General features: G+C 32.9%; 5 protein-coding genes and 2 long non-coding RNA genes across 8 annotated transcripts; 2 read left to right on the top strand and 5 right to left on the bottom strand.

Moving 5' to 3' along the window:
• Positions 1-457: 457 nt before the first annotated feature.
• On the bottom strand, positions 458-1,796 carry LOC128385594 (deoxynucleoside kinase-like). The gene is made up of 4 exons (XM_053344478.1): positions 1,653-1,796; positions 1,275-1,579; positions 1,004-1,172; positions 458-938 (listed from the first exon to the last, which is right to left on the bottom strand). Exons 1-4 carry the CDS (start codon positions 1,659-1,661, stop codon positions 765-767), a joined length of 657 nt encoding a protein of 218 aa, XP_053200453.1. The 5' UTR covers positions 1,662-1,796; the 3' UTR covers positions 458-764.
• Positions 1,797-1,936: 140 nt separating this feature from the next.
• Positions 1,937-8,912, bottom strand: LOC128385591 (histone-lysine N-methyltransferase NSD2-like). 2 transcript variants are annotated; one of them, XM_053344471.1, is made up of 8 exons: positions 8,710-8,912; positions 7,596-8,320; positions 5,635-7,233; positions 5,154-5,534; positions 4,714-5,076; positions 4,532-4,629; positions 3,905-4,442; positions 1,937-3,822 (listed from the first exon to the last, which is right to left on the bottom strand). In XM_053344471.1, exons 2-8 carry the CDS (start codon positions 8,128-8,130, stop codon positions 2,435-2,437), a joined length of 4,902 nt encoding a protein of 1,633 aa, XP_053200446.1. In that variant the 5' UTR covers positions 8,131-8,320; positions 8,710-8,912; the 3' UTR covers positions 1,937-2,434. The 2 variants fall into 2 exon arrangements, with proteins under 2 accessions (XP_053200446.1, XP_053200447.1); XM_053344472.1 differs by lacking the exon at positions 8,710-8,912 and adding an exon at positions 8,449-8,579.
• Positions 8,913-9,063: 151 nt separating this feature from the next.
• Positions 9,064-9,734, top strand: LOC128385528 (uncharacterized). Its single transcript, XR_008324787.1, has 2 exons — positions 9,064-9,136; positions 9,221-9,734. It is a non-coding gene; the product is annotated as an uncharacterized LOC128385528 (long non-coding RNA).
• On the bottom strand, positions 9,722-18,740 carry LOC128385521 (exocyst complex component 6B-like). The gene is made up of 3 exons (XM_053344393.1): positions 18,554-18,740; positions 10,253-13,909; positions 9,722-10,163 (listed from the first exon to the last, which is right to left on the bottom strand). Exons 1-2 carry the CDS (start codon positions 18,613-18,615, stop codon positions 11,377-11,379), a joined length of 2,595 nt encoding a protein of 864 aa, XP_053200368.1. The 5' UTR covers positions 18,616-18,740; the 3' UTR covers positions 9,722-10,163; positions 10,253-11,376.
• Positions 18,619-19,591, top strand: LOC128385527 (uncharacterized). The gene is made up of 2 exons (XR_008324786.1): positions 18,619-18,993; positions 19,078-19,591. It is a non-coding gene; the product is annotated as an uncharacterized LOC128385527 (long non-coding RNA).
• On the bottom strand, positions 19,579-21,552 carry LOC128385524 (flotillin-1-like). Its single transcript, XM_053344397.1, has 4 exons — positions 21,388-21,552; positions 21,188-21,263; positions 20,096-21,065; positions 19,579-20,020 (listed from the first exon to the last, which is right to left on the bottom strand). Exons 1-4 carry the CDS (start codon positions 21,434-21,436, stop codon positions 19,814-19,816), a joined length of 1,302 nt encoding a protein of 433 aa, XP_053200372.1. The 5' UTR covers positions 21,437-21,552; the 3' UTR covers positions 19,579-19,813.
• A 115-nt stretch (positions 21,553-21,667) lies between these two features.
• Positions 21,668-24,857, bottom strand: LOC128385522 (SET and MYND domain-containing protein DDB_G0284059-like). Its single transcript, XM_053344394.1, has 3 exons — positions 24,707-24,857; positions 24,002-24,640; positions 21,668-23,910 (listed from the first exon to the last, which is right to left on the bottom strand). Exons 2-3 carry the CDS (start codon positions 24,155-24,157, stop codon positions 21,853-21,855), a joined length of 2,214 nt encoding a protein of 737 aa, XP_053200369.1. The 5' UTR covers positions 24,158-24,640; positions 24,707-24,857; the 3' UTR covers positions 21,668-21,852.
• Between the last annotated feature and the right edge of the window lie 32 nt (positions 24,858-24,889).

The raw sequence follows: 24,889 nt of genomic DNA, 5'->3' as shown, positions 1-24,889 counted from the left end.
ACCAATTTGTTTACTAATTTCAAATGAGATTCCATTAATAATATTATCAACTGAATTTGAGGATTGATTTTAATTGGAAACTTTTTTTTTCTTGGTTAGTAATTTAATTTACTAAAATGTGATTTATCTGATTTATATTAGTGAATTTAATTAACGTCCAGGAATCATGGGATTACCATGATGATTACAATTAACCTTGAGATGTCTATGTGAATATAAAAAAGCTGAATTTCTGAAGGACATTTTGATTTACCAATGGTGACGACACAACAATCTCATGTGTCCATCAATGATTAAAGGATAATTTAATTTGATCAATCAAATTAATCAATAACAAGATAATCAAATAAATCAACTCAATTATCAAGATTATGATAAATCAATCAAACTAGACAATGATCAGGATAATAACAATAACAACAATTAAATGACAACTTGAACAAAACAAACAAACAGATTTAAATCAATTTTTGTTTTTATTGTTTGGTCCAAATACAATTAAAAGATTTGATGATTAACTGATTGTTGATTGTATCAAGACTGAAAGAGAAAATGAATCAAAGGTAAATCACTGAAACCAAAGTAAATGTTGATAATATAATAATAAGAATAATAATAATAAATTGTGGATAAAATTAATTCTCAGATGAAACAATTTAGTTAATTTATCAAATGGATTTTTGTTACTTCGTTTCCAAAGATAATCATTGGTGTTGTTGTTGTTGTTGTTGTTGTTGATTATCAGCCAATCGATAATTAGTTAATTATACTCCAAATAAGCGATTCTCATTTGCTCTTAGCTGAGCAATTATCTTTTCTTTGGGTTGATTAGCATCGATGACAATTGTACTTTTAGAAGCGATAATATCATTATGACAATGATTACATGAAGGTGACAACCAGCGTTCATGAAGTTCATGAAGACCTTTGAGATAATCCTGAGAAAAGAAAATGAGAAAAGAATGAAAATCGAAAAAGGAAACAATTAGTTAATCATAGTTACCAAAGTAATTTTCTTCTCTTCGACTCTTCCTCTATCCTGAATACGCTTGTAGCAAACTTCGGGTGACGCTCTCATGTAAACGATAATCTCAGGAGCCAATTTCCATGAACTGATCAAGAAATTGAAATCTTCTTCTAAAATTCCATATTCGACTTTGGACAAAAATCCTCTGAAACGAAAATAGAATCAAAAATAAATGGAACAACAGAGATATCAATCAATCAATCAATCGAAAATTCAAATTCGAAATGAGGAAATAAAAAGTTCTTACTTGTTCTTCAAATGTTCGACAAATATTTGCTTCGCACCAAAGATCGATCTCTCTGAGATCACATGAGCATCTTGAATTTTAGACGCTTCATCGTGCATCTTAATTAGAGACAAACTGATCGCCTTTTGAAACGTAAATGACCAGCGTTTCGGGTCATTGTACATGGCCGATAATAAATTATCTCCATGGTAACATTGCCATTTCTTAATTGGTTCCGAAAATACTCTTACCTTGGATCCATAGAGTTCCCTCATCGTTTCGAGCAAAGTTGTTTTTCCGACACCAATATTTCCCTCGACAATTATCTGAATCACGGAAAGAAATCAGGTAAAACGATCAGTTGATTGTTTCCATTAATTGTGATCAGTGAAAACTTACATGAACCATTTTCCCCTGTTTTCTAATTGTATGATTATGAGATGAGACCAAATTTCAACACAAATTAAACATAATTTCAAATTCAAATTAAAGAGGAAAATCAATTGGTATAAAAATCTCACTTCAACTAATTGTTGTTGTTAATTGTTTTATAACAATGAATGTGTTTGATTTTATATTATTCACAGTTAAGGATAACTTGGAAATCTAATTGTTGTTTAATTTAATCCAAGATAATTTTTTGTTGTTGTTTTGGTTTAAAAAGGTTAATTTGAATCGATTGGTTTTTTTTTGTTTTGTTTTATTGATTTTGTTTTAATTTTTGTGTCTAATTAAAGACTTGATTGATTGGGTTGATGTTGAAATTGGTTTTGTAAAGGTGAAGGGAATGAAGAGGAATAGGTAACATTTTTGTATAAGCTTACAATTCAAATGTATGTGTGTGTTTGTGTATGTGTTGAGGTGAAGGAGGAGGAGAGGAGGAAAAGATACAGAAAGAGAGAGAGAGAGGAGAGGATTTACTTGAGAATCAGCTGATTGAAGTCAAGAAGAAAATGATTTCTAGGATGAAATAAACATTAAGTTCTGAGCAGACTCAGGGAATTGTATGAATATGTTTTGATGGATTTTTGTGGATGTTGGTGTTTTGTTTGATTCGTTTTTGTTTTAACATCTTCTGAGCATAATTGTTGGAAAAAAAAAAGTTTTCATAATTAGGTAAAAAATTAAATAGTTGGCAAATTAACATTCAACATGCTTCTTATATTTCTATTAATGAGAGTCTATCCTGTTGCAGGTTGTGGTTCTTGATGGGCCTCTGGTTGTAGTTGATTTACTGGTTCGTCAGCTTTTTCGTTCTCAGTTGCTTCCGTCGTTGTTGTCTCTTCTTTTGATTTAACTTCTTCATCTTCTTCTTTTGTTGATTTTAATTCTTCTGAAGAATTTTGTACGATTTCATCATTCTTTTCTTCTACCTTTTCTTTCAATTCCTCTGTAGCCATCTCACTTTTTTCGCCGACTTCTTTAGTCTCATCTTCTTTTTGAATTGAATCGGCGATTTCTTGATCTTGAATGGGTTCATCTTTCATTTTCTCTGCTTCTTCTGTGACAATTATTTGATTTTCTTCGCCAGTTTCGACAGTCTTTTCCATTTGAGGTTCTTGATCCTTTATAAGATGAACTTCTTGGTTTTCTGTGACATTTTCTTCCTCTTCAATTGATTCTTTCACCTCGTTATCAATATCTCTTACTTCTGTCTGGGTGACTTCTGTTTCTTTCTCTAGTTCTTGTTTTACTTCCCCCTCTGATTCTGGTTCTGGTTGTAGTTCTGGTTGTAGTTCTGGTTCTGGTTTTACCACTGGTTCTGGTTCTGATTCTTCAGTTACCTTTACAGGCTCATCTTGAATAGCATTTTCTGCCATGACTTCTTTATCCTTCTCCTCAGTTATTTGGTCCTCTGTAGAATCAATTTCCATATTTTCGATTTCATCTTTGACTGGTGATTGATCTTTATTATTTTCCTCTACATCATCAATTTTGTCTGATTCAATCACTTTTTCATGCTTAGTTTCAATGACTGATGATGAATCGATATCATCTTGATGATTTGTATCGCCATTTTCTTTGATTTCTTTTGTAGATTCGGATGTTTTTGCCAATTCATTTGATGAGGAAATTTCATCGGAAGATAAATGTTCATAACAGACTTGAAGACCTTTATCATTTTGGTTGAGTAGATCGTCACCATGATCATTACAGAAGGAGGTTGGACACATGTCACAGAATTTTGTTGAGGCTTTACCACATGTCTCCATATCACAGTGATGCCAAGGGCAGAACCACACACCACGAGGTAATTTTGTTAATTTTAGGCAAGGTAAATGATATGATTTAGGACATTTACGTTTATCACACATAACCAGTTCACCTCCTTCTCTACATTTAAAACATTCATCCTCATGGAAGCTTTCAAACTCTTTTTTATGAAGATTTTTAGGCTTTGGTTTGGGTTTTATTTTATCGTTTTTAGTTTGCTTCTTACTAGATTCTTCATCCGGTATTTTATTTGGTCGAACCCCGAGAAAACCACTGCAGTTTTTAGCACCACAATTACAGGCTGTTTTCTCATTACCTCGACAGTGAAGATTATAATTGAAAGTTAGCTCAGCACCTTAGAAAATAAAAATTAAAAATTAGTCCATATTCGAAAAATGAAAATAACACAAAAGCAACAAAAAGATTATTATATCTACCTTGAGGTATATCTTGAATGGCAAATAAACCAACTCGGGTAATACCACCAACGACCCATTTTTGTGTCTCACAGTTTGGTGAACAAGAATGATTCATGAAACGAGCAAGATTACCTTTAGGTCCAGCGTCAATAATTGTATCTCGGTCAATTGTAAGGAAATAAAAATTGGGTTCATGCTTTTCAATCATATTCTTAATTCTGTTTTCACATTCAGCCTCATCGATAAGCTCGCCAACATATTCAATAACAAAGGTTCCCTTCTTTATATCTTGAAGAGCTTTAAGGCCCCAGCCACGACTTTCCGTCTTAAAAGGTTGCACTTTAGCATATTCTCGTTTACGGAATCGACGATTTTGACATTTATCTCCAGCATTACACCGAACAGGATCACATTCAATTAATGTTAATCTATTGAAACAATCTTCATCTACACCACAAGGATGTTCAGCATCAGATTTACATTGACAAACAATAGGTTCAGTGTCATGGTCTTCACTGGGAGATACTTTAGGAGCTTTACCAACTCTTTTGTTTACCTAATAATTAATAAAATACAAAATAAACAATTAGATTATCGTAATTGAAAATTGATTGATCAGCATTTGAAGTTAGATGATAAACATACCCTCAAGTATACATATGAAGGTGGTTTGATTTTACGATTTAAAGCATTTTTTCTGGCCTCTTGCCATGATGTGAAAGCTTCGATAGCCTCAGAAATAGCTATAAACAAAGGAGAAATGAAAAAAAAGTACATTAATTAAACGAGTTGCAAAATGTTTATTAAAGTCTCGATGAAATATTTACCCTTTCTAAAGTCTTTCTTGGCATTTTTACCAAGAGCTGGAGCTTTGGTTAGGTCTCCTTCAACGAAAGGGAAAGCTTTGCCTCGATGGATCCAATAGTAATCATGACTTCCAAAAAAGTAAACAGGAAATTCACCCACAGAATGAGATAAAGCCATAACATTGTCAGGACAATTTTTAGGATGACAAACTTTACTAGGCCACCAACGGTGAGGACCCAATTTAACCCAAACAATATCGTTATAATGTAATTGTTTACGAACCACACAATCACCACAGAAAAAGTTACCCTCAGGTAAAGGCGTTTCCAAACAAGCTTGATGAAAAGCTGATGGACATCGTTCACAGCAGATTAAACTACCTCCTGAAAAAAAAGAAACAAAAATGTTAAAAGTTATAAAACTTGACCACAATACAAAAGATGACGCTAAAAATACTGACCTGAATTACAAGAGAAACACCAGTTAACATTTATATGTTTATGGGCTGGAATATGCTCAGGACAGATAATATATGAAAATGAAATAGTTATACTTCCAGCGGATAAACAATCATCAGTTAAATGATAGGCAGTAGGACATTTAAGGCATTTAAGGAGACGCTTTTTCATATAACTATGAATTTGGTCATCTTGGTGTTCAACATAACAGGTAAGACAAGAATGTAATGGACAAATAAATCCTTCATTATTTTCATCTTTTATCATCTTATGGGGATAACCATTTTGTAAACATTTAAGGTGATAAAATTTACCACACTTAGAATCAGAACATTTTTTAACATCAGAAGAATGAGAATCACAAATGAAACAAGAATGAGAATCTGATTAGGAAGAGAGAGAAAAAAGATTAGATTAGTTAAGTTGATTGATAAAATTGATTTAAAAAGACAAAGATGATAATATAATCACAATTTTACTAACCTGATGAACACTCTTGACATTGTAATGTTTCACTATTAAAGGTTTTCGGTAAACAATTGTTGTGATAATATTTGAGACAAAGTCCAGAGCATTGGATGTAATTTTCAAGAGCTTCCTCATTACACTTTTCACAGACACGATCATTAAGCTCACGATTTTCATTGGCCTCAATTTCACTGAGAGAAGAAGCATCTTCACTTGTTCGTGTCTCCTCTGATTCAACTGAATCAATTTGATGAACAACAGATTTACGTTTACTAGAAGTAGTTGAATTATTTTTCTCTTTCTCTTTATCATTCTCTTTATTATTTTTGTACTGATCTGTTTGTTTTTCCATCATATCGACATCTTTTGTTTCCTTTTGTTTTCCCTTTCCTTTAGTTTTTTCTTGAGATTTGGGAGTCTTTTCTTTTTCCGTTGATTGACCATTTTCTTTGATTGTTGATTTTCTGGGTCGTTTGGGTTTCTCAGAAGTAGCTGCTGATTTATCGACTGGAGTTGATGAAGGTCGTTTCCTGGGTGAAGATGATTCTTTCACTTCATCTTTAACTTTACTTTTACTTGGTGTTGACTTAATTAGAGTACCTTCTGACTTAATTGAAGAATCCTTTTCTTCCTTGGGTGTACGATTTGATCTACTTGATTTAGGTGTTGTTTTCGGTGGTTTAACCTCTTTAGGACTTTTAATTATTTCCGTTGACTTGGCTGAACGTTTAACAGATCCATCGGTTTCACCTTTTGATCTGCGGCTTTTCTTTGGAGTTGTCATATCAGCGATAACAAGTGCACTTTCATTTTCACTGACATTTCCATTACCTTCGACCATTGAAACATCACCATTACTTTGATTCGCTGGTTTCACTGTAACATCATTTTTCCGTTTCCTTCCTCTTGGCGATTTTTCATTCTCTGGCTTTTTACCATTGGAGGTTTTCTTCTTGCTAATCGGAGTTTTATCTTCTTCACCATTTACTTCACGAATACAGTATTTAGCCTTCAAATCATCTGACATATTATTCCAGCGAGTTTTCAACATATGTTCAATTTCACTTTCACTTGAATCGGGATTTTCTTCCATAACTTTAGATCGTGTTTGTGTAACATAGATATCATAGTCTCCTTTTCTGTTAGCTCGCTTTGCACTCCATAAGCATAATGTGGGTGATGTTCCTTCATCGTCAAAATCTTCATCTCCATCACTAAAATCGTAAACGTTCAATGGATTTTCAGGTTTCTTATTTTTCTTCGCTGATTTTGGTGTTTTAACATCATCTTTACTTGTTGGGGATTTTTCATCTTTAACCCTAATATAAACAAAGGTTAGCTCTTTGATACGTTTCTCCCGGTCTAATTTAAGCGCTTCTTCTGCTTCATCACATGCAAATTTCCATTCTTTCTTGAAACTTGGTTTGATAACAAGTCTGTTTAAGGCTTGTTTTCTAAGAGCTTTTTGTGTACCAGGGGTGTTCTTAATTCTGTCTATTTCAAGGTCGTACTTTTCACGTCCCTCAAAAGGCATCGTCGATCCTGGTGAGGTATAACTTCTGAGAGCTTTAGATCCAAAATATTGAACGTGGTATAAAGGTTTGTCAGTGCTTGCTGTAGATGATAAGGAAAATAAAACAGAGAATAAAATAAAAATAAAAAATCAATTAATGAGAAAAATATGATGAAAAGAAACAGAGAAACCATTTGGCGGGTAAACGTAACTTGATACCCAATAATTAGAGAACGAGGGTCAATCTTTCTGATGAAAATGGTATAATAGAATTACGGATAATAGGTAAGACCAATAAATGTTGAGAAAATAAAAGATTTCAAATTTTTTCAGTCATTTGAAAATATAAAAGAGAAAATTCAAGTTAGAAATTGAACTTGAATGTTACCCCCGGTTAACATGTACAGGAGAGAAAGGGAGAGAATAAAGAGAGAGTGGAATTGACTAGAACATGTTGACATACCACCGAGTTTTGAATATTTGCCAGTGTAAGGATCTATTGTAATCATGCAAGGCCACCACGGGTAACCTGAAACTTTAGACCAGATAATATCGCCAACATAAAGATCGGAACCTTCATTCTCGGGTAATCTGGTTAAAATATCCCGATTGGTAGTAACATCGTCATCACATGGGGGTAGATAGACTATCTTTTTACCATCCGATGTGGTGGGTTGATTGTTTAGTAATTTTTTGGATGAGGATGAATTTACACTGTTTGAAGTTGGTGAAGAAGATGATGATCCAGTTGATGAACGATTTTTTGTACCTTGTCTTGGACGGTTTTTGACTGCTGATAAAGGAGTAGTAGGCCCTGATTTAGGATCATTATTGTTACCATTAGAAGAGGCAGAACGTAATGATGAATTTCTTTTAATTAGACGTAATTTAAGGCCAGATGGAGATGATGTTGATGAATAAGCATCTTCGGCAACGGGATCACCATCAGGTCGACTTAAAGAGAAGCTAGTGTCAAGTGAAACACTTTCCTCTTCCATGTTTGATAAACTCTTCAATAAGATGGTTGATGCTGACAAAAAGCAATGATGATGATGATGATGATGATGAATATGATTCTGGGGTAATGGTAATTAGCCTTTTCGTTCCAATAATAATTATCGATGATTCTCTTCTACAGGTTGGAAATGGTTCACTTTTTGAGGTTAAATTGTGAATATACACCAGACACTATTGTAAGGTAAAAGAGAAAGAGTAAGAGACAGAGATGAAGAGAGAAAGAGAAAGAGAGAAAATAAAAAAAAAAAACCCAACAAACAAGAAGAGGAAAAAAAGAAAGAGAGAAAATTAAACCGCACTTAATGAAGATGCAAAAGAAACACCATTGCTGAGATTAGAATGCGAAAAAATAACAATACCATAGACACATATAGACTATGTAGAGATTATTAAAATAATAATCATGATTAAAATGTTCTCAATAGAGACAAGAAGGTAAAAAGGTAAAGAGGGAGAAACAAATACACAAGAAGAATTGACAAAAAAATAAAATGTCTCTTCCAACTAAAGAGAGAAAAAGAAAGAGAGATGAAAAAAGAAAGAAAAAAAAGGGACCTTACATATATTTAGAATTTAAATTGTTTCCAATTAAGATTAACCATTGATTTTGTTTCCATTCCATTAATTAAGTGATCAGCTAACAAAGAGAAAGTGAAAATTAAAACAATTAAGTCAATTAAACATCGAAAGATTGATGAGAAAAATGGTCGATGTTTAAATTCTGTTGCCGGTTAGGCCTTCAAATAGAATAGAAAGAGAAACAGAGAGAGAAAAAAGAAAGAAAATCAATGTGATTCTTTTCTCTTTCTTTTTTGTTCTTTTCTCTTTTCCTTTGATATCCAATGAGCGCGATTTCGATGTTGACCCATGGCCTTTCTCTTTAACATTTTCTTTTTTTTATTCCATGTGCTTAATTGTTTTCATCTTCTCTTCTATTGATTGATTGAAATGATTTAGTGGTAAACGAATGAAAATTCAATTCAAAAGGTAAGAATTCATTTTGTATTGGTGATGTTTTCTATGTAAGAATAACAATAAATTGATCAATTCTTTTTTTCTCTGGTTATTTAGTCAATTGAGTTGGTGAATTTGTGCCAAATGGAATCATGTTTATCGATTAGAATGTGGTGTTTTGTTGTGGTCGAGAATTAATCGCGTTAATTGTGGCTGATAATCTATTTGAGAGTAGATTTTGGTTCCCCTGTTTGAATTATTCCAACTATGGTTGATTTGAAAAAGTGGAGATTTAAGTTGGACTTTCATACTTTTTTTTACAAATCTATTGGCAGATGAACAATTAAGTTTGATTCTTTTGGTCTATTGACTATCTCATCGGAATCAATTTTCGTTTGCAACTCTCACGAGAATCTCGATCATTCGATGATTGGATTTATCGTCTCATCGTTTAATGGTCTTTAATTGTGACCATTAAAGGTGACGATATTCCATTCGTTCCAGAAAAATTACCTTAAAAACACTTAATTGGTAACATGGTCGATTTGGAGCCATTTCAAAGATGAACTTGGTGTTTCCAAACAATTTACCATGAAAAAAATTCAATACTAATCTTAATCAAGGTTTAAAAGGCTAATGACTTTATTAAGCATTTGCTTATTGGTAAAATTATTAAAACAATCTTGACTATTTTTCTATCATTAGAATGTAAAATTGATTTGGCAAATTAATTGTATAAAAATTTAGCAAATTGAAAGCAATTGTTTGGCCTTAAGACTTGGATTGTATCGTTTGTTTTTAAATGTTGGATGAAATCATTTCGTCGTTTTTTGGTTTATGGCTTTTTGGTTAATCAACGGACGGGAACTGTTGGTCGAGATGACAAGGTTGTTGATCTTTGTGGCGCAATTGTGGCTAATTCATTGACCGTTGAATGAACTTTGTTAATCATATCGAGAACTTCATTAGTTAATTTACTTGCACCAACCGGTCCATCTCCTTGAGCGATCATTGTCACTTTGTTGCACTGAGCTAAAGGAGCAGCGATTTCGGCAGCCACCTAATTAAAAAAAAAGAGAGAGAGAGAGAGTGATAAGAAAACATCGATTTAGACTCGAAGTGAGAAACAATTGAAATTTGACAATTTACCCGAGGAAGTGTTTCTAGAATCATATCGATTTTAGCAGCATTTTCATATTCCTTGTAAGCATTTGCTTTCTTTGCCATTTGTTCAGCTTCCGCTTTCGCTCTCGCCTCAATCGCAAATGCTTCCGCTTCACCTCGTAATTTAATCGCCTGAGCCTCGATGATTGGATTTATCGTCTCATGATTACAATTAATCTTTACACTTTACTCTTATTGATAGTTAACTGGTTTAGTTATAATTAAATCACCGTTACTTGATTAGTTGAATCATTTGGATGTTGTCAAGTGAAAATCAATAAAATGATTAAATTGTTTCAACGGGGAAAAAGTTTGCATTTAATTGATTACAGTGAATTTTTGATTAACTAAAACAATTAGATTTGGAAATTATAACTTTTTTTTTTGATTATAATCAAGATGATGATTATCATGCTCGTTTCAATTGATACAATTTGATTGATTTAAATATTAGATGGATTTTGTTTCCTCTTCGTAAATTGTATTGATTAGTTAATTGGATTTAAGCTCGATTATGTTTGACTGTGAAGTAATTTGTTAATTAGTAATTTAATAAATTAATTTCTGAGCTTCTGATTATAAAAAAAATGATGCATTTTTTTTGCTGTACAAACAATTAAATTGATTCATTAATGATGGTGATGTCGGTCTAATCACAACTAATTAATTTTATCTTGGTGGGGAGGAAATTAACTAAATCATCAATGTAAAATATTGGTCATTGCTAAGTCGATTAGTAAATCATCAGTGGTTAATATTATATCACAGTTAATAGAGATGTAAATTATGAAGATGATGATGGTTAGTTGATTGTCGAGGATTTCAGCTCTCTGAAGGATTTTAATTGTAAAGGGTTAATTTTGTGACTTTGGAATAATTTGATTGATGAAAACAAAAATATAAAGCTAATTATTTCTAATTGTTGATTGAATTGTTCGCTGGGTTAATTTAAATATATGAATATTTATCAATGATAAGGCTGTGAATCTGGTTAATTGTTGACTTTGTTTTGTTGGTAGATGAAGTTGATTAAGTTGTTGCGTTAAATTTGGTCCATAGGTTGAATTTTGTTAATTAATTGACTTCTAGTTAATATAAAAAAAAGGGGTTTAATTAGAATTGTTAATTGCGATTATCTGTTTAAGTTGTTTGATTACAGTGTCGACCAATTTTTTCTTGTCTCTCTCATTTTTCTTGAATGAAGTGAATATGTTACGATTCCCATCGGTTTCTTTAATTTTTTCCAACAAATTAAGAGCAATTTGAGGATTAACTCGTGAATATTTACTTCCTTGTTTACCATAATCAGCAATATAAGTTGACCATTGCCAGGAAAGCAGTAGGTCAACTAATTGTCGTAACTCAGTGAAACATAATTGTAAAACATTGTCCTCGAATCCTTTAACGGGCTCAGAGGAGGCGAAAAATTCACATTGCAGTAGGTCAAGATTAAATTGTTCTAAGGCTCCCATTGAGATTGATTTAACATCTTCGTCAAGGAGAGAGTTCATCAGGGATGAGGCCATGTGTTTACAGGCCGAATGACAGGCCGTTTGTGCAATTTTGTCCGGTAAATTGGTTAGCGCTTGAAAAGTTGTGGTCAAAAATTTGAGCAAATCGGTTATGTAGGATGAGGCCACTCCTAATGGTTCAACTAGACTCCAATCATAATGAGCGATATCAAAAAATTCATCTATCTTTTGATTCAATAAGAAGTAGATTTGTGACTCAGCATCGGATCGAGCATCTTTGAACATTGAACTTCCTTGTAGTTTGGCAAGATGAGAGGTTCCAACTAGCTCACTTAGATTGGCCATCGATGATGAAGATGATAAATTTTGAGAGGATGATTGTGAATTCTGATTGATAACTGGCTGAGAGATGTACTCTTCAAGATGACACATTGATGATTCAAGATAATTAGTGTTGATTGCTATTTGGATTAATTGTAGAAGGCCAAGACCTGGTTTTTTGATTAGAAGAGAAAGACAACCTGAAAGGGTTCGAGTTAGTAATAAGTTGGTCGATTTTCGAACCATATCTTCAATTTCGGTTGAGCTGATATTCAAATCTTGGGAAAATTGTCGACAAGCGTTAATGAAACGTTTCACTTGGACGAAAACTTTAGGCACGAATGAAGAGAAAGGAAACTTTTTCGGAAAATCGCTTCCTTTTGGTCCAATGGAAATAATTTCGCTCTCAAAGTAAGGAAAATCAGCCAGAATTTCACTTAATTGAATTGAACTATTCACTTGTAATGGATAATTGTCAGAATCAAAAATAGAACGAAAAATTGAGCACCATTGTTTCATTAGAATCTCATTGTATTGATCACGAATCTCAATGAGAAGGTTAAAAAGTGGATTAACAGTATAACCATAACTTTGAAGAGTTTGACTAAATAATATGATGATCTGTTTGATCTGAAGCATCAAAACCTCATCGGTACAATAGGAGGAATAAGTTCGAAGAGCGGCAATCACTGATTGTAAAGCGTTTTCCCAAACCTCGTTAAGATAACTTTTGGTCACCAAACCAGAAGCGGTATTATAAATGTGATTCTCGATGACGAAAAATCCAACAACTCCGCAAAAGTAATTCTTGTAACCTTCAATATTTTCGTGCATATTTGTCGGTGATTGAAGGACAAGTTTGGCCTGATGTTGCCGTTGTTGCCGATAATATGTTTCAAAAAGTTCGGATGCACCAAGGCAGCCAAAAATGTGTAAACATCGGTAAACCGGTGAAAAGTCAATAATATCTGTCCCTTTAAGTTCATCTTCGGCAATTGCATTTACATCAAAATCTGAATCGGTATCGTTAATTTGATCAAGAATATCTTCCATTGATGAAGATAGAGGTGGTTTAGGTGCTAATTTCTTTTTCCTTGGTGTACCCAAATTGGTTGAAATTTTGTTCGAAACTGGAGTTTTATTTACATTGGTTCCAATCTCGTCCATTGATGAATTGATTGAGATAATTGTAGTATTCTTATTGTTACTATTTTCAAGTTCCAAGGTGTTAACTTTGGATGGATCATCGTTAGTATTGAAAAGAGAATCTTCAATATTCTGTTGATGAGCAGCATTTTTCATGGCGATTTCACCAATTTTGGAGGAATTTTTTCTCACATTTTCCAGGAAATCTTTTAAATCGGACATTGATGCTTCCTTGATTTCTTCTCGTATCTGTGGTATTTTATCCCTCATGGCTTGAGCGAAACGGTAATTGGCCACTCGAGGTAAATAATTGGTTTCCAATTGTTCTAAAGTTTTTAAAGCAGGATAGTAACGAGTTGCATCCATTTGGGAAGTTAATTTGGTGTAAGTTTTCAATACTGGTAAACAAACACTAAGATATTCAATGGCTGTTTCTATGTTACAAACAATCTTCCGGTGTCTTATTAACTCTTCAGCTTTACGTTGAACATTTTCAGCTGATTTTTGTATATCTTGATTAATATCGATAATCTCTTGTCGTAATTGATCAGCTTTAGGGCGAACCTGGAGAAGATCATGGATACAATCAACAAAATCTTGATAATTAGCATTACACATTCGTTCAATGTCTTTGTCATGGCTTTTAATTCTAGCATCCAATTTATCCATAAAATCATCATATTGATCACCAACGGTTCTGTTACTGTTCAGTGTAATTATAATCATGAGATAAAGAGAAAGAGAAAAGGATTTAGATTAAAACTACTAGTTAATAAAAGAGAAAACGTCAACATTATCAATAATGAAGAAGAAAAAAAAAGAAAATCATCTTCAAATGTCACCGTTTTATGAAAGATTCCGAAAGCTTCAAGTTAATACAAAAAGCTACTTTGAAAATCTTTGCACAAGACACATTGAAAAAGTAATAAAATTTACTCACCAAGCAGAAAGTAAAGGAGAGAGAAAACAATTTAATTATCAATTTACCTGAAAACAAGGCTAAGGGAAGAGGAATCATTTGATTCCAATTCAATGAGTAAATGATCACATCCATTTAATTTAGATGAAGAGAGTAAACTAGAATCAACAATTGAAGTTGTTGTTGTTTTATACGTTGATTCTTTCAAACCATTCATAGTTTTTTTTCTAAGGCACAACAAAATTTATCTCTTTCCAATCAAATGTTTAACAAACAATTAAAATAAAACAAAATAATCAAATGAAAAGAAGAAGAAAAACAAATTAAATTAATGAAGAAAAAATCAATAATCATCACTTTTACAGTAGAAACAAACTTGAGGGCGTAAATAGAAAACGATTGGAACGACATCTGTTGAGTGGCGAATCTACTAAAATTAGAAAATCGCTAATTAACTGAACGAATTGTAATTAATTGCAATTAATAAGATACTCACACACACCTCACCATCATTTCAAGTGGAAAATTAATCTAATTGTTTATTTGATTGTTGATAATCTTTGTCGATTGATTAACACGATAAATAGTTCTCTCTTATTGTTTTTGATTAGTTTTCATGAAAACTTTTATCTTGAAATCATATCATCTCGCGATTATATCTTGAAGAGCTTTAAGGCCCCAGCCACGACTTTCCGTCTTAAAAGGTTGCACTTTAGCATATTCTCGTTTACGGAATCGACGATTTTGACATTTATCTCCAGCATTACACCGAACAGGATCACATTCAATTAATGTTAATCTATTGAAACAATCTTCATCTACACCACAAGGATGTTCAGCATCAGATTTACATTGACAAACAATAGGTTCAGTGTCATGGTCTTCGCTGGGAGATACTTTAGAGCTTACCAACTTTTGTTTACCTAATAATTAATAAAATACAAAATAAACAATTAGATTATCGTAATTGAAAATTGATTGATCAGCATTTGAAGTTAGATGATAACATACCTCAAGTATACATATGAAGGTGGTTTGATTTTACGATTTAAAGCATTTTTCCTCTTCATGATGTGAAAGCTTCGATAGCCTCAGAAATAGCTATAAACAAAGGAGAAAAAAAAAGTACATTAATTAAACGAGTTGCAAAATGTTTAAAGTCTCGATGAAATATTTACCTTTCTAAAGTCTTTCTTGGCATTTTACCAAGAGCTGGAGCTTTGTTAGGTCTCCTTCAACAGGAAAGCTTTGCCTCGATGGATCCAATAGTAATCATGACTTCCAAAAAAGTAAACAGGAAATTCACCCACAGAATGAGATAAAGCCATAACATTGTCAGGACAATTTTTAGGATGACAAACTTTACTAGGCCACCAACGGTGAGGACCCAATTTAACCCAAACAATATCGTTATAATGTAATTGTTTACGAACCACACAATCACCACAGAAAAAGTTACCCTCAGGTAAAGGCGTTTCCAAACAAGCTTGATGAAAAGCTGATGGGCATCGTTCACAGCAGATTAAACTACCTCCTGAAAAAAAAGAAACAAAATTAAAAGTTATAAAACTTGACCATAACAAAAGATGACGCTAAAAATACTGACCTGAATTAGAAACACCAGTTAACATTTATATGTTTATGGGCTGGAATATGCTCAGGACAGATAATATATGAAATGAAATAGTTATACTTCCAGCGGATAAACAATCATCAGTTAAATGATAGGCAGTAGGACATTTAAGGCATTTAAGGAGACGCTTTTCATAACTATGAATTTGGTCATCTTGGTGTTCAACATAACAGGTAAAGAAAGTAATGGACAAATAAATCCTTCATTATTCATCTTTTATCATCTTATGGGATAACCATTTTGTAAACATTTAAGGTGATAAATTCACACTTAGAATCAGAACATTTTTAACATCGGAAGAATGAGAATCACAAATGAAACAAGAATGAGAATCTGATTAGGAAGAGAGAAAAGATTAGATTAGTTAAGTTGATTGATAAAATTGATTTAAAAAGACAGATGATAATATAATCACAATTTTACTAACCTGATGAACACTTGACATTGTAATGTTTCACTATTAAAGGTTTTCGGTAAACAATTGTTGTGATAATATTTGAGACAAAGTCCAGAGCATTGGATGTAATTTTCAAGATTCCTCATTACACTTTTCACAGACACGATCATTAAGCTCACGATTTTCATTGGCCTCAATTTCACTGAGAGAAGAAGTCTTCACTTGTTCGTGTCTCTCTGATTCAACTGAATCAATTTGATGAACAACAGATTTACGTTTACTAGAAGTAGTTGAATTATTTTTCTCTTTCTCTTTATCATTCTCTTTATTATTTTTGTACTGATCTGTTTGTTTTTCCATCATATCGATATCTTTTGTTTCCTTTTGTTTTCCCTTTCCTTTAGTTTTTTCTTGAGATTTGGGAGTCTTTTCTTTTTCCGTTGATTGACCATTTTCTTTGATTGTTGATTTTCTGGGTCGTTTGGGTTTCTCAGAAGTAGCTGCTGATTTATCGACTGGAGATGAAGGTCGTTTCCTGGGTATGATTCTTTCACTTCATCTTTAACTTTACTTTACTTGGTGTTGACTTAATTAGAGTACCTTCTGACTTAATTGAAGAATCCTTTCCTTGGGTGTACGATTTGATCTACTTGATTTAGGTGTTGTTTCGGTGGTTTAACCTCTTTAGGACTTTTAATTATTTCCGTTGACTTGGCTGAACGTTTAACAGATCCATCGGTTTCACCTTTTGATCTGCGGTTTCTTTGGAGTTATATCAGCGATAATAAGCTTCATTTTCACTGACATTTTATTACCTTCGACCATTGAAACATCACCATTACTTTGATTCATGGTTCTTTAACAACATCATTTTTCCGTTTCCTTCCTCTTAAGGATTTTTCATCTCTGGCTTTTACCATTGATTTCTTCTTACATCGGAGTTTCATCTTCTTCACCATTTACTTACGAATACAGTATTTAGCCTTCAAATCATCTGACATATATTCCAGTTGAGTTTTCAACATATGTCAAATTCACTTTCACTTAATCGGATTCATAACTTTAGATCGTTGTGTAACATAGATATCATAGTCTCCTTTCGTTAGCTGCTTTGCACTACAGTAATGTGGGTGATGTTCCTTCATCTCAAAATTCTCATCTCCATCACTAAAATTGTAAACGTCTATTGATTGAGGTTTTCTTATTTTCTTCGATTATGGTGTTTTAACATCATTCTTTACTTGTTGAGATTTTCAATTAACTTTAATATACCCCGGTTAACATGTACAGGAGAGAAAGAGAATAAAGAGAGAATGGAATTGACTAGAACATGTTGACATACCACCGAGTTTTGAATATCCAGTGTAAGGATCTAATGTAATCATGCAAGGCCACCACGGGTAACCTGAAACTTTAGACCAGATAATATCGCCAACATAAAGATCGGAACCTTCATTCTCGGGTAATCTGGTTAAAATATCCCGATTGGTAGTAACATCGTCATCACATGGGGGTAGATAGACTATCTTTTTACCATCCGATGTGGTGGGTTGATTGTTTAGTAATTTTTTGGATGAGGATGAATTTACACTGTTTGAAGTTGGTGAAGAAGATGATGATCAGTTGATGAACGATTTTTGTACCTTGTCTTGGACGGTTTTGACTGCTGATAAAGGTAGTAGGCCCTGATTTAGGATCATTATTGTTACCATTAGAAGAGGCAGAACGTGTATGAATTTCTTTAATTAGACGTAATTTAAGGCCAGATGGAGATGATGTTGAATAAGCATCTTCGGCAACGGGATCACCATCAGGTCGACTTAAAGAAGCTAGTGTCAAGTGAAACACTTTCCTCTTCCATGTTTGATAAACTCTTCAATAAGATGGTTGATGCTGACAAAAGCAATGATGATGATGATGAATGATAATGTTCTGGGGTAATGGTAATTAGCCTCGTTCCAATAATAATTATCGATGATTCTCTTCTACAGGTTGGAAATGGTTCACTTTTGAGGTTAGTGAATATACACAGACACTATTGTAAGGTAAAGAAAGAGTAAGAGACAGAGATGAAGAGAAGAAAGAGAAAATAAAAAATAAAAACCCAACAAACAAGAAGAGGAAAAAAGAGAGAAAAAAGAGAAAATTAAACCACTAATGAAGATGCAAAAGAAACACCATTGCTGAGATTAGAATGCAAAAAAATAACAATACCATAGACACATATAGACTATGTAGAGATTATTAAAATAATAATCATGATTAAAATAATTCTCAATAGAGACAAGAAGGTAAAAAGGTAAAGAGGGAGAAACAAATACACAAGAAGAATTGACAAAAAAATAAAATGTCTCTTCCAACTAAAGAGAGAAAAAGAAAGAAAAAAAAGGGACCTTACATATATTTAGAATTTAAATTGTTTCCAATTAAGATTAACCATTGATTTTGTTTCCATTCCATTAATTAAGTGATCAGCTAACAAAGAGAAAGTGAAAATTAAAACAATTAAGTCAATTAAACATCGAAAGATTGATGAGAAAAATGGTCGATGTTTAAATTCTGTTGCCGGTTAGGCCTTCAAATAGAATAGAAGAGAAACAGAGAGAGAAAAAAGAAAGAAAATCAATGTGATTCTTTTCTCTTTCTTTTTTGTTCTTTTCTCTTTTCCTTTGATATCCAATGAGCGCGATTTCGATGTTGACCCGCGGCCTTTTCTCTTTAACATTTTCTTTTCTTTTTTTTTATTCCATGTGCTTGGTTAATTGTTTTCTTCATCTTCTCTTCTATTGATTGATTGAAATGATTTAGTGGTAAACGAATGAAAATTCAATTCAAAAGGTAAGAATTCATTTTGTATTGGTGATGTTTTCTATGTAAGAATAACAATAAATTGATCAATTCTTTTTTTCTCTGGTTATTTAGTCAATTGAGTTGGTGAATTTGTGCCAAATGGAATCATGTTTATCGATTAGAATGTGGTGTTTTGTTGTGGTCGAGAATTAATCGCGTTAATTGTGGCTGATAATCTATTTGAGAGTAGATTTTGGTTCCCCTGTTTGAATTATTCCAACTATGGTTGATTTGAAAATGTGGAGATTTAAGTTGGACTTTCATACTTTTTTTTACAAATCTATTGGCAGATGAACAATTAAGTTTGATTCTTTTGGTCTATTGACTATCTCATCGGAATCAATTTTCGTTTGCAACTCTCACGAGAATCTCGATCATTCGATGATTGGATTTATCGTCTCATCGTTTAATGGTCTTTAATTGTGACCATTAAAGGTGACGATATTCCATTCGTTCCAGAAAAATTACCTTAAAAACACTTAATTGGTAACATGGTCGATTTGGAGCCATTTCAAAGATGAACTTGGTGTTTCCAAACAATTTACCATGAAAAAAATTCAATACTAATCTTAATCAAGGTTTAAAAGGCTAATGACTTTATTAAGCATTTGCTTATTGGTAAAATTATTAAAACAATCTTGACTATTTTTCTATCATTAGAATGTAAAATTGATTTGGCAAATTAATTGTATAAAAATTTAGCAAATTGAAAGCAATTGTTTGGCCTTAAGACTTGGATTGTATCGTTTGTTTCTAAATGTTGGATGAAATCATTTCGTCGTTTTTTGGTTTATGGCTTTTTGGTTAATCAACGGACGGGAACTGTTGGTCGAGATGACAAGGTTGTTGATCTTTGTGGCGCAATTGTGGCTAATTCATTGACCGTTGAATGAACTTTGTTAATCATATCGAGAACTTCATTAGTTAATTTACTTGCACCAACCGGTCCATCTCCTTGAGCGATCATTGTCACTTTGTTGCACTGAGCCAAAGGAGCAGCGATTTCGGCAGCCACCTAATTAAAAAGAGAGAGATAAGAAAACATCGATTTAGACTCGAAGTGAGAAACAATTGAAATTTGACAATTTACCCGAGGAAGTGTTTCTAGAATCATATCGATTTTAGCAGCATTTTCATATTCCTTGTAAGCATTTGCTTTCTTTGCCATTTGTTCAGCTTCCGCTTTGGCTCTCGCCTCAATCGCAAATGCTTCCGCTTCACCTCGTAATTTAATCGCCTGAGCCTCAGCTTCAGCTTCGGCGATTAACTTGAGTTTATGAGCTTCGGCAAGTTTAGCCACTTTATATGCCTCAGCTTCGGCCGGTTTTTTCACAATGGCTTCCAACTCTTTTTCTCGGCGTTTGATTTCCTGTTCCTGTATTTCAATCTCTGAATTTCTTTCAACAACCAACACCTCCATTTGATTTTCTTTGATGTATTTCTTTGTCTTTGCCGATTGAATGTCAAAGGCCAAATCAGATTCCGCTTTTTTGGTGAAAACTTCATTATCATAAGCTGCTTTTTTCAGTTCAAAATCTTTCTGGGCTTTGGCAATTTCCGTATCATTCAAGTATTTGGAAGCCATTTTTTCCTCTTCCGCTTCAGCCTCTTTTATCAGGGAATCTCGCTGAGCTTCAGCTTCACCGATTCGAGCATCTCTTTTCACCTCAGCGGTTCGAGCCATTCCTAATGCCTTAAGATAACCTTCTTCATCACTTATATCCTTTATCGTATAAGAAACAATGGTAAATCCCATGTCGATCAGATCGGAAGACGCAACATCGAACACTTTTTTCGAAAACCTTTTACGATTCTTATAAATGTCTTCAACAGTCAGAGAAGCCATGATGGCTCTTTGATGTCCCTCCAAAGTTTCACGAGCCACATTAATTATATCCTGTTCCGATCGACCCATAAATTGTTCACATGCAGATCGTAACATGTCAAGATTTTGTCCTTGTATTTTCACCTGAGCAACACCAGTCACCGAAATGGGAACACCTTGTTGAGTGTAAACACGAGGACTTTCAATGGTCAATGTCATGGTATTCAGGGAAAGCCTAGAATTTGACGATAAACAAAGAGAAGAGAACAAGTTGAAAATGAAAAGAATAGAAGAAAAAATTCCATAGGAAATAAAATTTGTTCCAATTGATGGAAAAGTACAAAGAGACCAACTCACTTTTGAACCTGCTGAATTAAGGGCCAAACAAAGACTCGGCCACCAGCAACCATGAGAGGCCTAGAATGGCAACAACCTAATCGAAAACATCAACCCAATTAGTAAATCAATCAAAAAAATTGAACAAAAAAAGAACATTAAAAATCAATAAGAAGATTTTATTTCAAATCTTCAACTTCATTGAGCGAAAATGAACTTACCGGATACGACAAGAGCTTCATTGGGACCACAGGTTATGAATCCAGGCATATTTAAATAAGTGAATTGTTGTCCTGGTTAATTAAAAAGATAAATTAAAAACTAAATTGTTTGGAAAACAAATTGGGTCGAACTGTCAGAAAATCTCTTGCTAGTGTTTACCTATGGGAGAAGCAAAGACTAACCAATGGGAGCAAAAAGAATCGTCGCCATGGTTACTTGAATTTTCTTTTTCTTTTTCGTTTTAATTGTTCCAATTTCTTTTCACTTTTGGATTGTTAATTAGTCGATTAGCTGATTAACTGTAGTATTTTCTATCTCAATTGAAAATCATTATCTTGTTATTTGGTTGATTTTTGCATCTTTTAGATAGAATAACAATTGAGAATTGTGTAAGTTGATTCATTCAATTTTTATTTTTTCTTTCACAATTAAGGTTCAATTGTTTGATTACATTAATTAATTGTTCATTTTGATTTGGTTATTGACAAACAATCAGTTTGAGAAGCAACAAAATCAAGTATTTCTTTGTGTAAAGGTAAACTTGATGGGATCAAATGATTAACTAATTTATTAACTTGATTGGAAATTTTTTCCAAATCAAGACTAATTGTTGACATTGTTGATGATGATGATGATTGTGGTGGTGATTTTTGAATATTGGAATGATATTGATGACAGCAAACCAGAACAATTAGTAATCCATTTAAAACGTTGATATCGAAAGATCCGGACGAAGAGGCTTTTACAACTTCGAGATATTTTTTACTAAATTCATATGATTTACGAAATTTACCTAATTTAAGGTAACAATTAATCAACTTGTGATACAATTTACCCATTTCGGTGTGAGTTTTGTAAAGAAAAACAGACAATCCAGTGTAAACCTCAATCAATAGTTTCTCGGTAACCTTTAACCTCGGTATTTCATCACAATCAGGTGAACGATTTTCCGAATCATAATTAATCAAACCAAAAAATGCTTCAGTTTGTGACATAATTGATTGTACATCAAGATGATCTTTAGCACCACAATCAAGGCAAACAATTGATCCATCACAAATAACGGGACCTGAACAAGTTGGACAATTAAAAGCTTTACTCAATGGCTGTAATCCAGTTACACAAGCCTCACAGGCACAATCAAAGTAATATGATGATTTGAGTAATTGTTTCCGTCGAGAGGCCAATTGATATTTATAATGAACACCATAAGAATTAAGTATTTCTTCACCTGATTTAATGTCCCTAATTGCGATCATTTTAAGTGAATTATCATGGAACCAGGCTAAATGTATATTAGGAATACAAGAGTGATTAAGGTAACGGAAAGTTAAATAAAGGCCACAACCAATTTCGATCTCGTTAATTTGTGGTATTCCAATTTTATCGGCGAGATTAATTGTCCAATCTTTTGAATGGTCAATCAGTCGATCTTGGATTGCGATTGCATTGACTATAGTTGATCGAAAATGTTTAACAATTAATTCACTTAATAAAGAAATCGAGTCATCAGGTATCTCCTTTTTAACGATATCCTTTAGGTAGATTATTATTTTCATGGTGAAATATTTGTAATCATTTGAATCTTCTGGATGTTCAACCAGTGAATAAATTGATTGATACAATTGGTTAATTGAATTGCTGGCTAATTGTGTTGACGATGATGACGATGTTTCGTTTGTTATTGTTGTTGATTGTTTTTTCTTCTTCTTTTTCTTTTTCTTTGATTTATCAAATTCACTTGATTCATTTTCTTCAAGTGAAGTTATTGTTGGTGTAATCGTTGATTTTTCGGTCTCGATATTGTCCGATTTTGATTGTTGTTGTTGATCACGATGATATTTAAGACAATCAATTGGTCCACAAATGAGTAATACTCGTAAGACAATTTTGGGCACGTAATGAAAAGCTTTGGTAAAGATGAAATAATCAAGGTAACAACATTCACCAGAATGATATTGATTCCAACTGATTGATGAGCAATTGGTTGAACAAAATGAAACCTGATTACAATTACGACATGGAAAAGGTTGACAATTAAGTAACTTGAAACAATGGTAACAATATTTATCATAATATTCCGGTGAAAGTATACCAATTGCTGATCTCTCCTCAAGAATTGTTGATCCACAATTAATTGAATCAATCGCTCTAATACCATAACCACCTTTACTTTTAATTTGAGTGATTTCAACAGCATTGGATAAATAATTTGGCTTAAAATTAACATCACATGTTGGTAAATTGTTGTTGTCTTTTAAAGTTTCGTTAGTATTTGATTTCCTTTCTTCATTTGATTTACTGTTGGTTGTATTTTCTTTTAATGGTGATTGCAATTTATTCAAACAATCAGCCTTACGTTTTAGCACTTTATCAGCTTTTTCAACTGGATAACCATGACTGAAGGCACAATCAATATCGATCAAACAATCAGCGTAACGATTTAAATGATAGAGAGCTGCTGATCTATTAGCGAATGCAAAGTAAAGTTCATTGGAACCAAATGGAGCTGTTGAAATCGCCTATGATATAAGAGAAAGATGAGAACAATTAATTCCAATGGTTTTATGAGAATTAAGAGAATGGACTATGGAAATTGAACAATTAACTTACTTGATTGTAATACGATAATGATTGATTGTATCTTCCTTTGATGAAATCGTTGTTTCCATTTTTTCGATAACAAGATGATTTTTCCAAATTCTTATTGTACTTAATCTCGTATGAAGAGATCTCCTTACGAACTAATTCCGTTAGATATGGAGCCATTTTCACTACTCGTCTGAGGAAAATTTCTCAATACCATTTCACCATCATTTAGATCTCCCTTAGATCATCATCATCATCTCTCCCTCTCTCATTCTCTACCAGATATTTCTATTCAGATATAAACAGACAGAGGAAATTTTCAGACCAAAATAGCGACATGAAAATTAGAGAGAGAGAGAGAGAGAGAGAGGAGACAGAGTAATAAGATCGGAGGATGATAAGTAGGTTTGACTTGGCTCAAATTCATGGTAATATCTTTAACAATTATCTCCTCATCTTCATCACCACAGCAATTGAATAATCTTCATCTCTAGTCCATTTTTAGACACAAAAGAGATTCCTCCTTGATGATTAAATTTGCTCCATGAGAATTTTTCTTCTTCTCCTCTTAACCATCCATACTATGTCATCCAAGTAAAAGAATTGTTCCATCCATGATGAGTTTCCAAAAACTCCATCCGGTCAAATCTAACAACCAATTAACTAAAACAAACGAACAAAAAAAATCAAATCAAATAAAATCAAAGGAAAACAAAACAATCACCTTACCTTTTTTTCACCGGTTACATTTTCTAATGAAAATTTGCTCCTACAAAACGACAAACCATCTCTTCAAAGACAAGAAGGAGAAATTAATCAGATAAACAGTAAATCAAATTTCGAGAGAAAAAGAAAAAAAATCAATTAGAATCACAATTAGAATCAAATTAAAATGATTAGATTTTCCAATCA

Source organism: Panonychus citri, unplaced genomic scaffold, assembly GCF_014898815.1.
Source record: "Panonychus citri isolate SS breed McGregor unplaced genomic scaffold, ASM1489881v1 Contig00049, whole genome shotgun sequence".
Taxonomy (NCBI): domain Eukaryota; kingdom Metazoa; phylum Arthropoda; class Arachnida; order Trombidiformes; family Tetranychidae; genus Panonychus; species Panonychus citri.
Note: the sequence above shows the minus strand (reverse complement) of the source record. Positions and strands in the feature narration are given on the sequence as shown.

Coding starts and splice junctions, on each gene's coding strand:
- LOC128385594 (XM_053344478.1), bottom strand. Junction 1,173..1,274: donor GTCGAACATTTGAAGAACAA/GTAAGAACTTTT, acceptor TTTTCGTTTCAG/AGGATTTTTGTCCAAAGTCG. Junction 939..1,003: donor AAGAGAAGAAAATTACTTTG/GTAACTATGATT, acceptor TTCTTTTCTCAG/GATTATCTCAAAGGTCTTCA.
- LOC128385591 (XM_053344471.1), bottom strand. CDS start 8,130: ATGGAAGAGGAAAGTGTTTCACTTGACACTAGCTTCTCTTTAAGTCGA. Junction 7,234..7,595: donor CAAATATTCAAAACTCGGTG/GTATGTCAACAT, acceptor TATCATCTACAG/CAAGCACTGACAAACCTTTA. Junction 5,535..5,634: donor ATGTCAAGAGTGTTCATCAG/GTTAGTAAAATT, acceptor CTTCCTAATCAG/ATTCTCATTCTTGTTTCATT.
- LOC128385521 (XM_053344393.1), bottom strand. CDS start 18,615: ATGGAATGGAAACAAAATCAATGGTTAATCTTAATTGGAAACAATTTA. Junction 13,910..18,553: donor AATTTAAATTCTAAATATAT/GTAAGGTCCCTT, acceptor TACACTGAACAG/TAACAGAACCGTTGGTGATC.
- LOC128385524 (XM_053344397.1), bottom strand. CDS start 21,436: ATGCCTGGATTCATAACCTGTGGTCCCAATGAAGCTCTTGTCGTATCC. Junction 21,066..21,187: donor TTAATTCAGCAGGTTCAAAA/GTGAGTTGGTCT, acceptor GTCAAATTCTAG/GCTTTCCCTGAATACCATGA. Junction 20,021..20,095: donor TTCTAGAAACACTTCCTCGG/GTAAATTGTCAA, acceptor CTTTTTAATTAG/GTGGCTGCCGAAATCGCTGC.
- LOC128385522 (XM_053344394.1), bottom strand. CDS start 24,157: ATGGCTCCATATCTAACGGAATTAGTTCGTAAGGAGATCTCTTCATAC. Junction 23,911..24,001: donor CATTATCGTATTACAATCAA/GTAAGTTAATTG, acceptor CTTATATCATAG/GCGATTTCAACAGCTCCATT.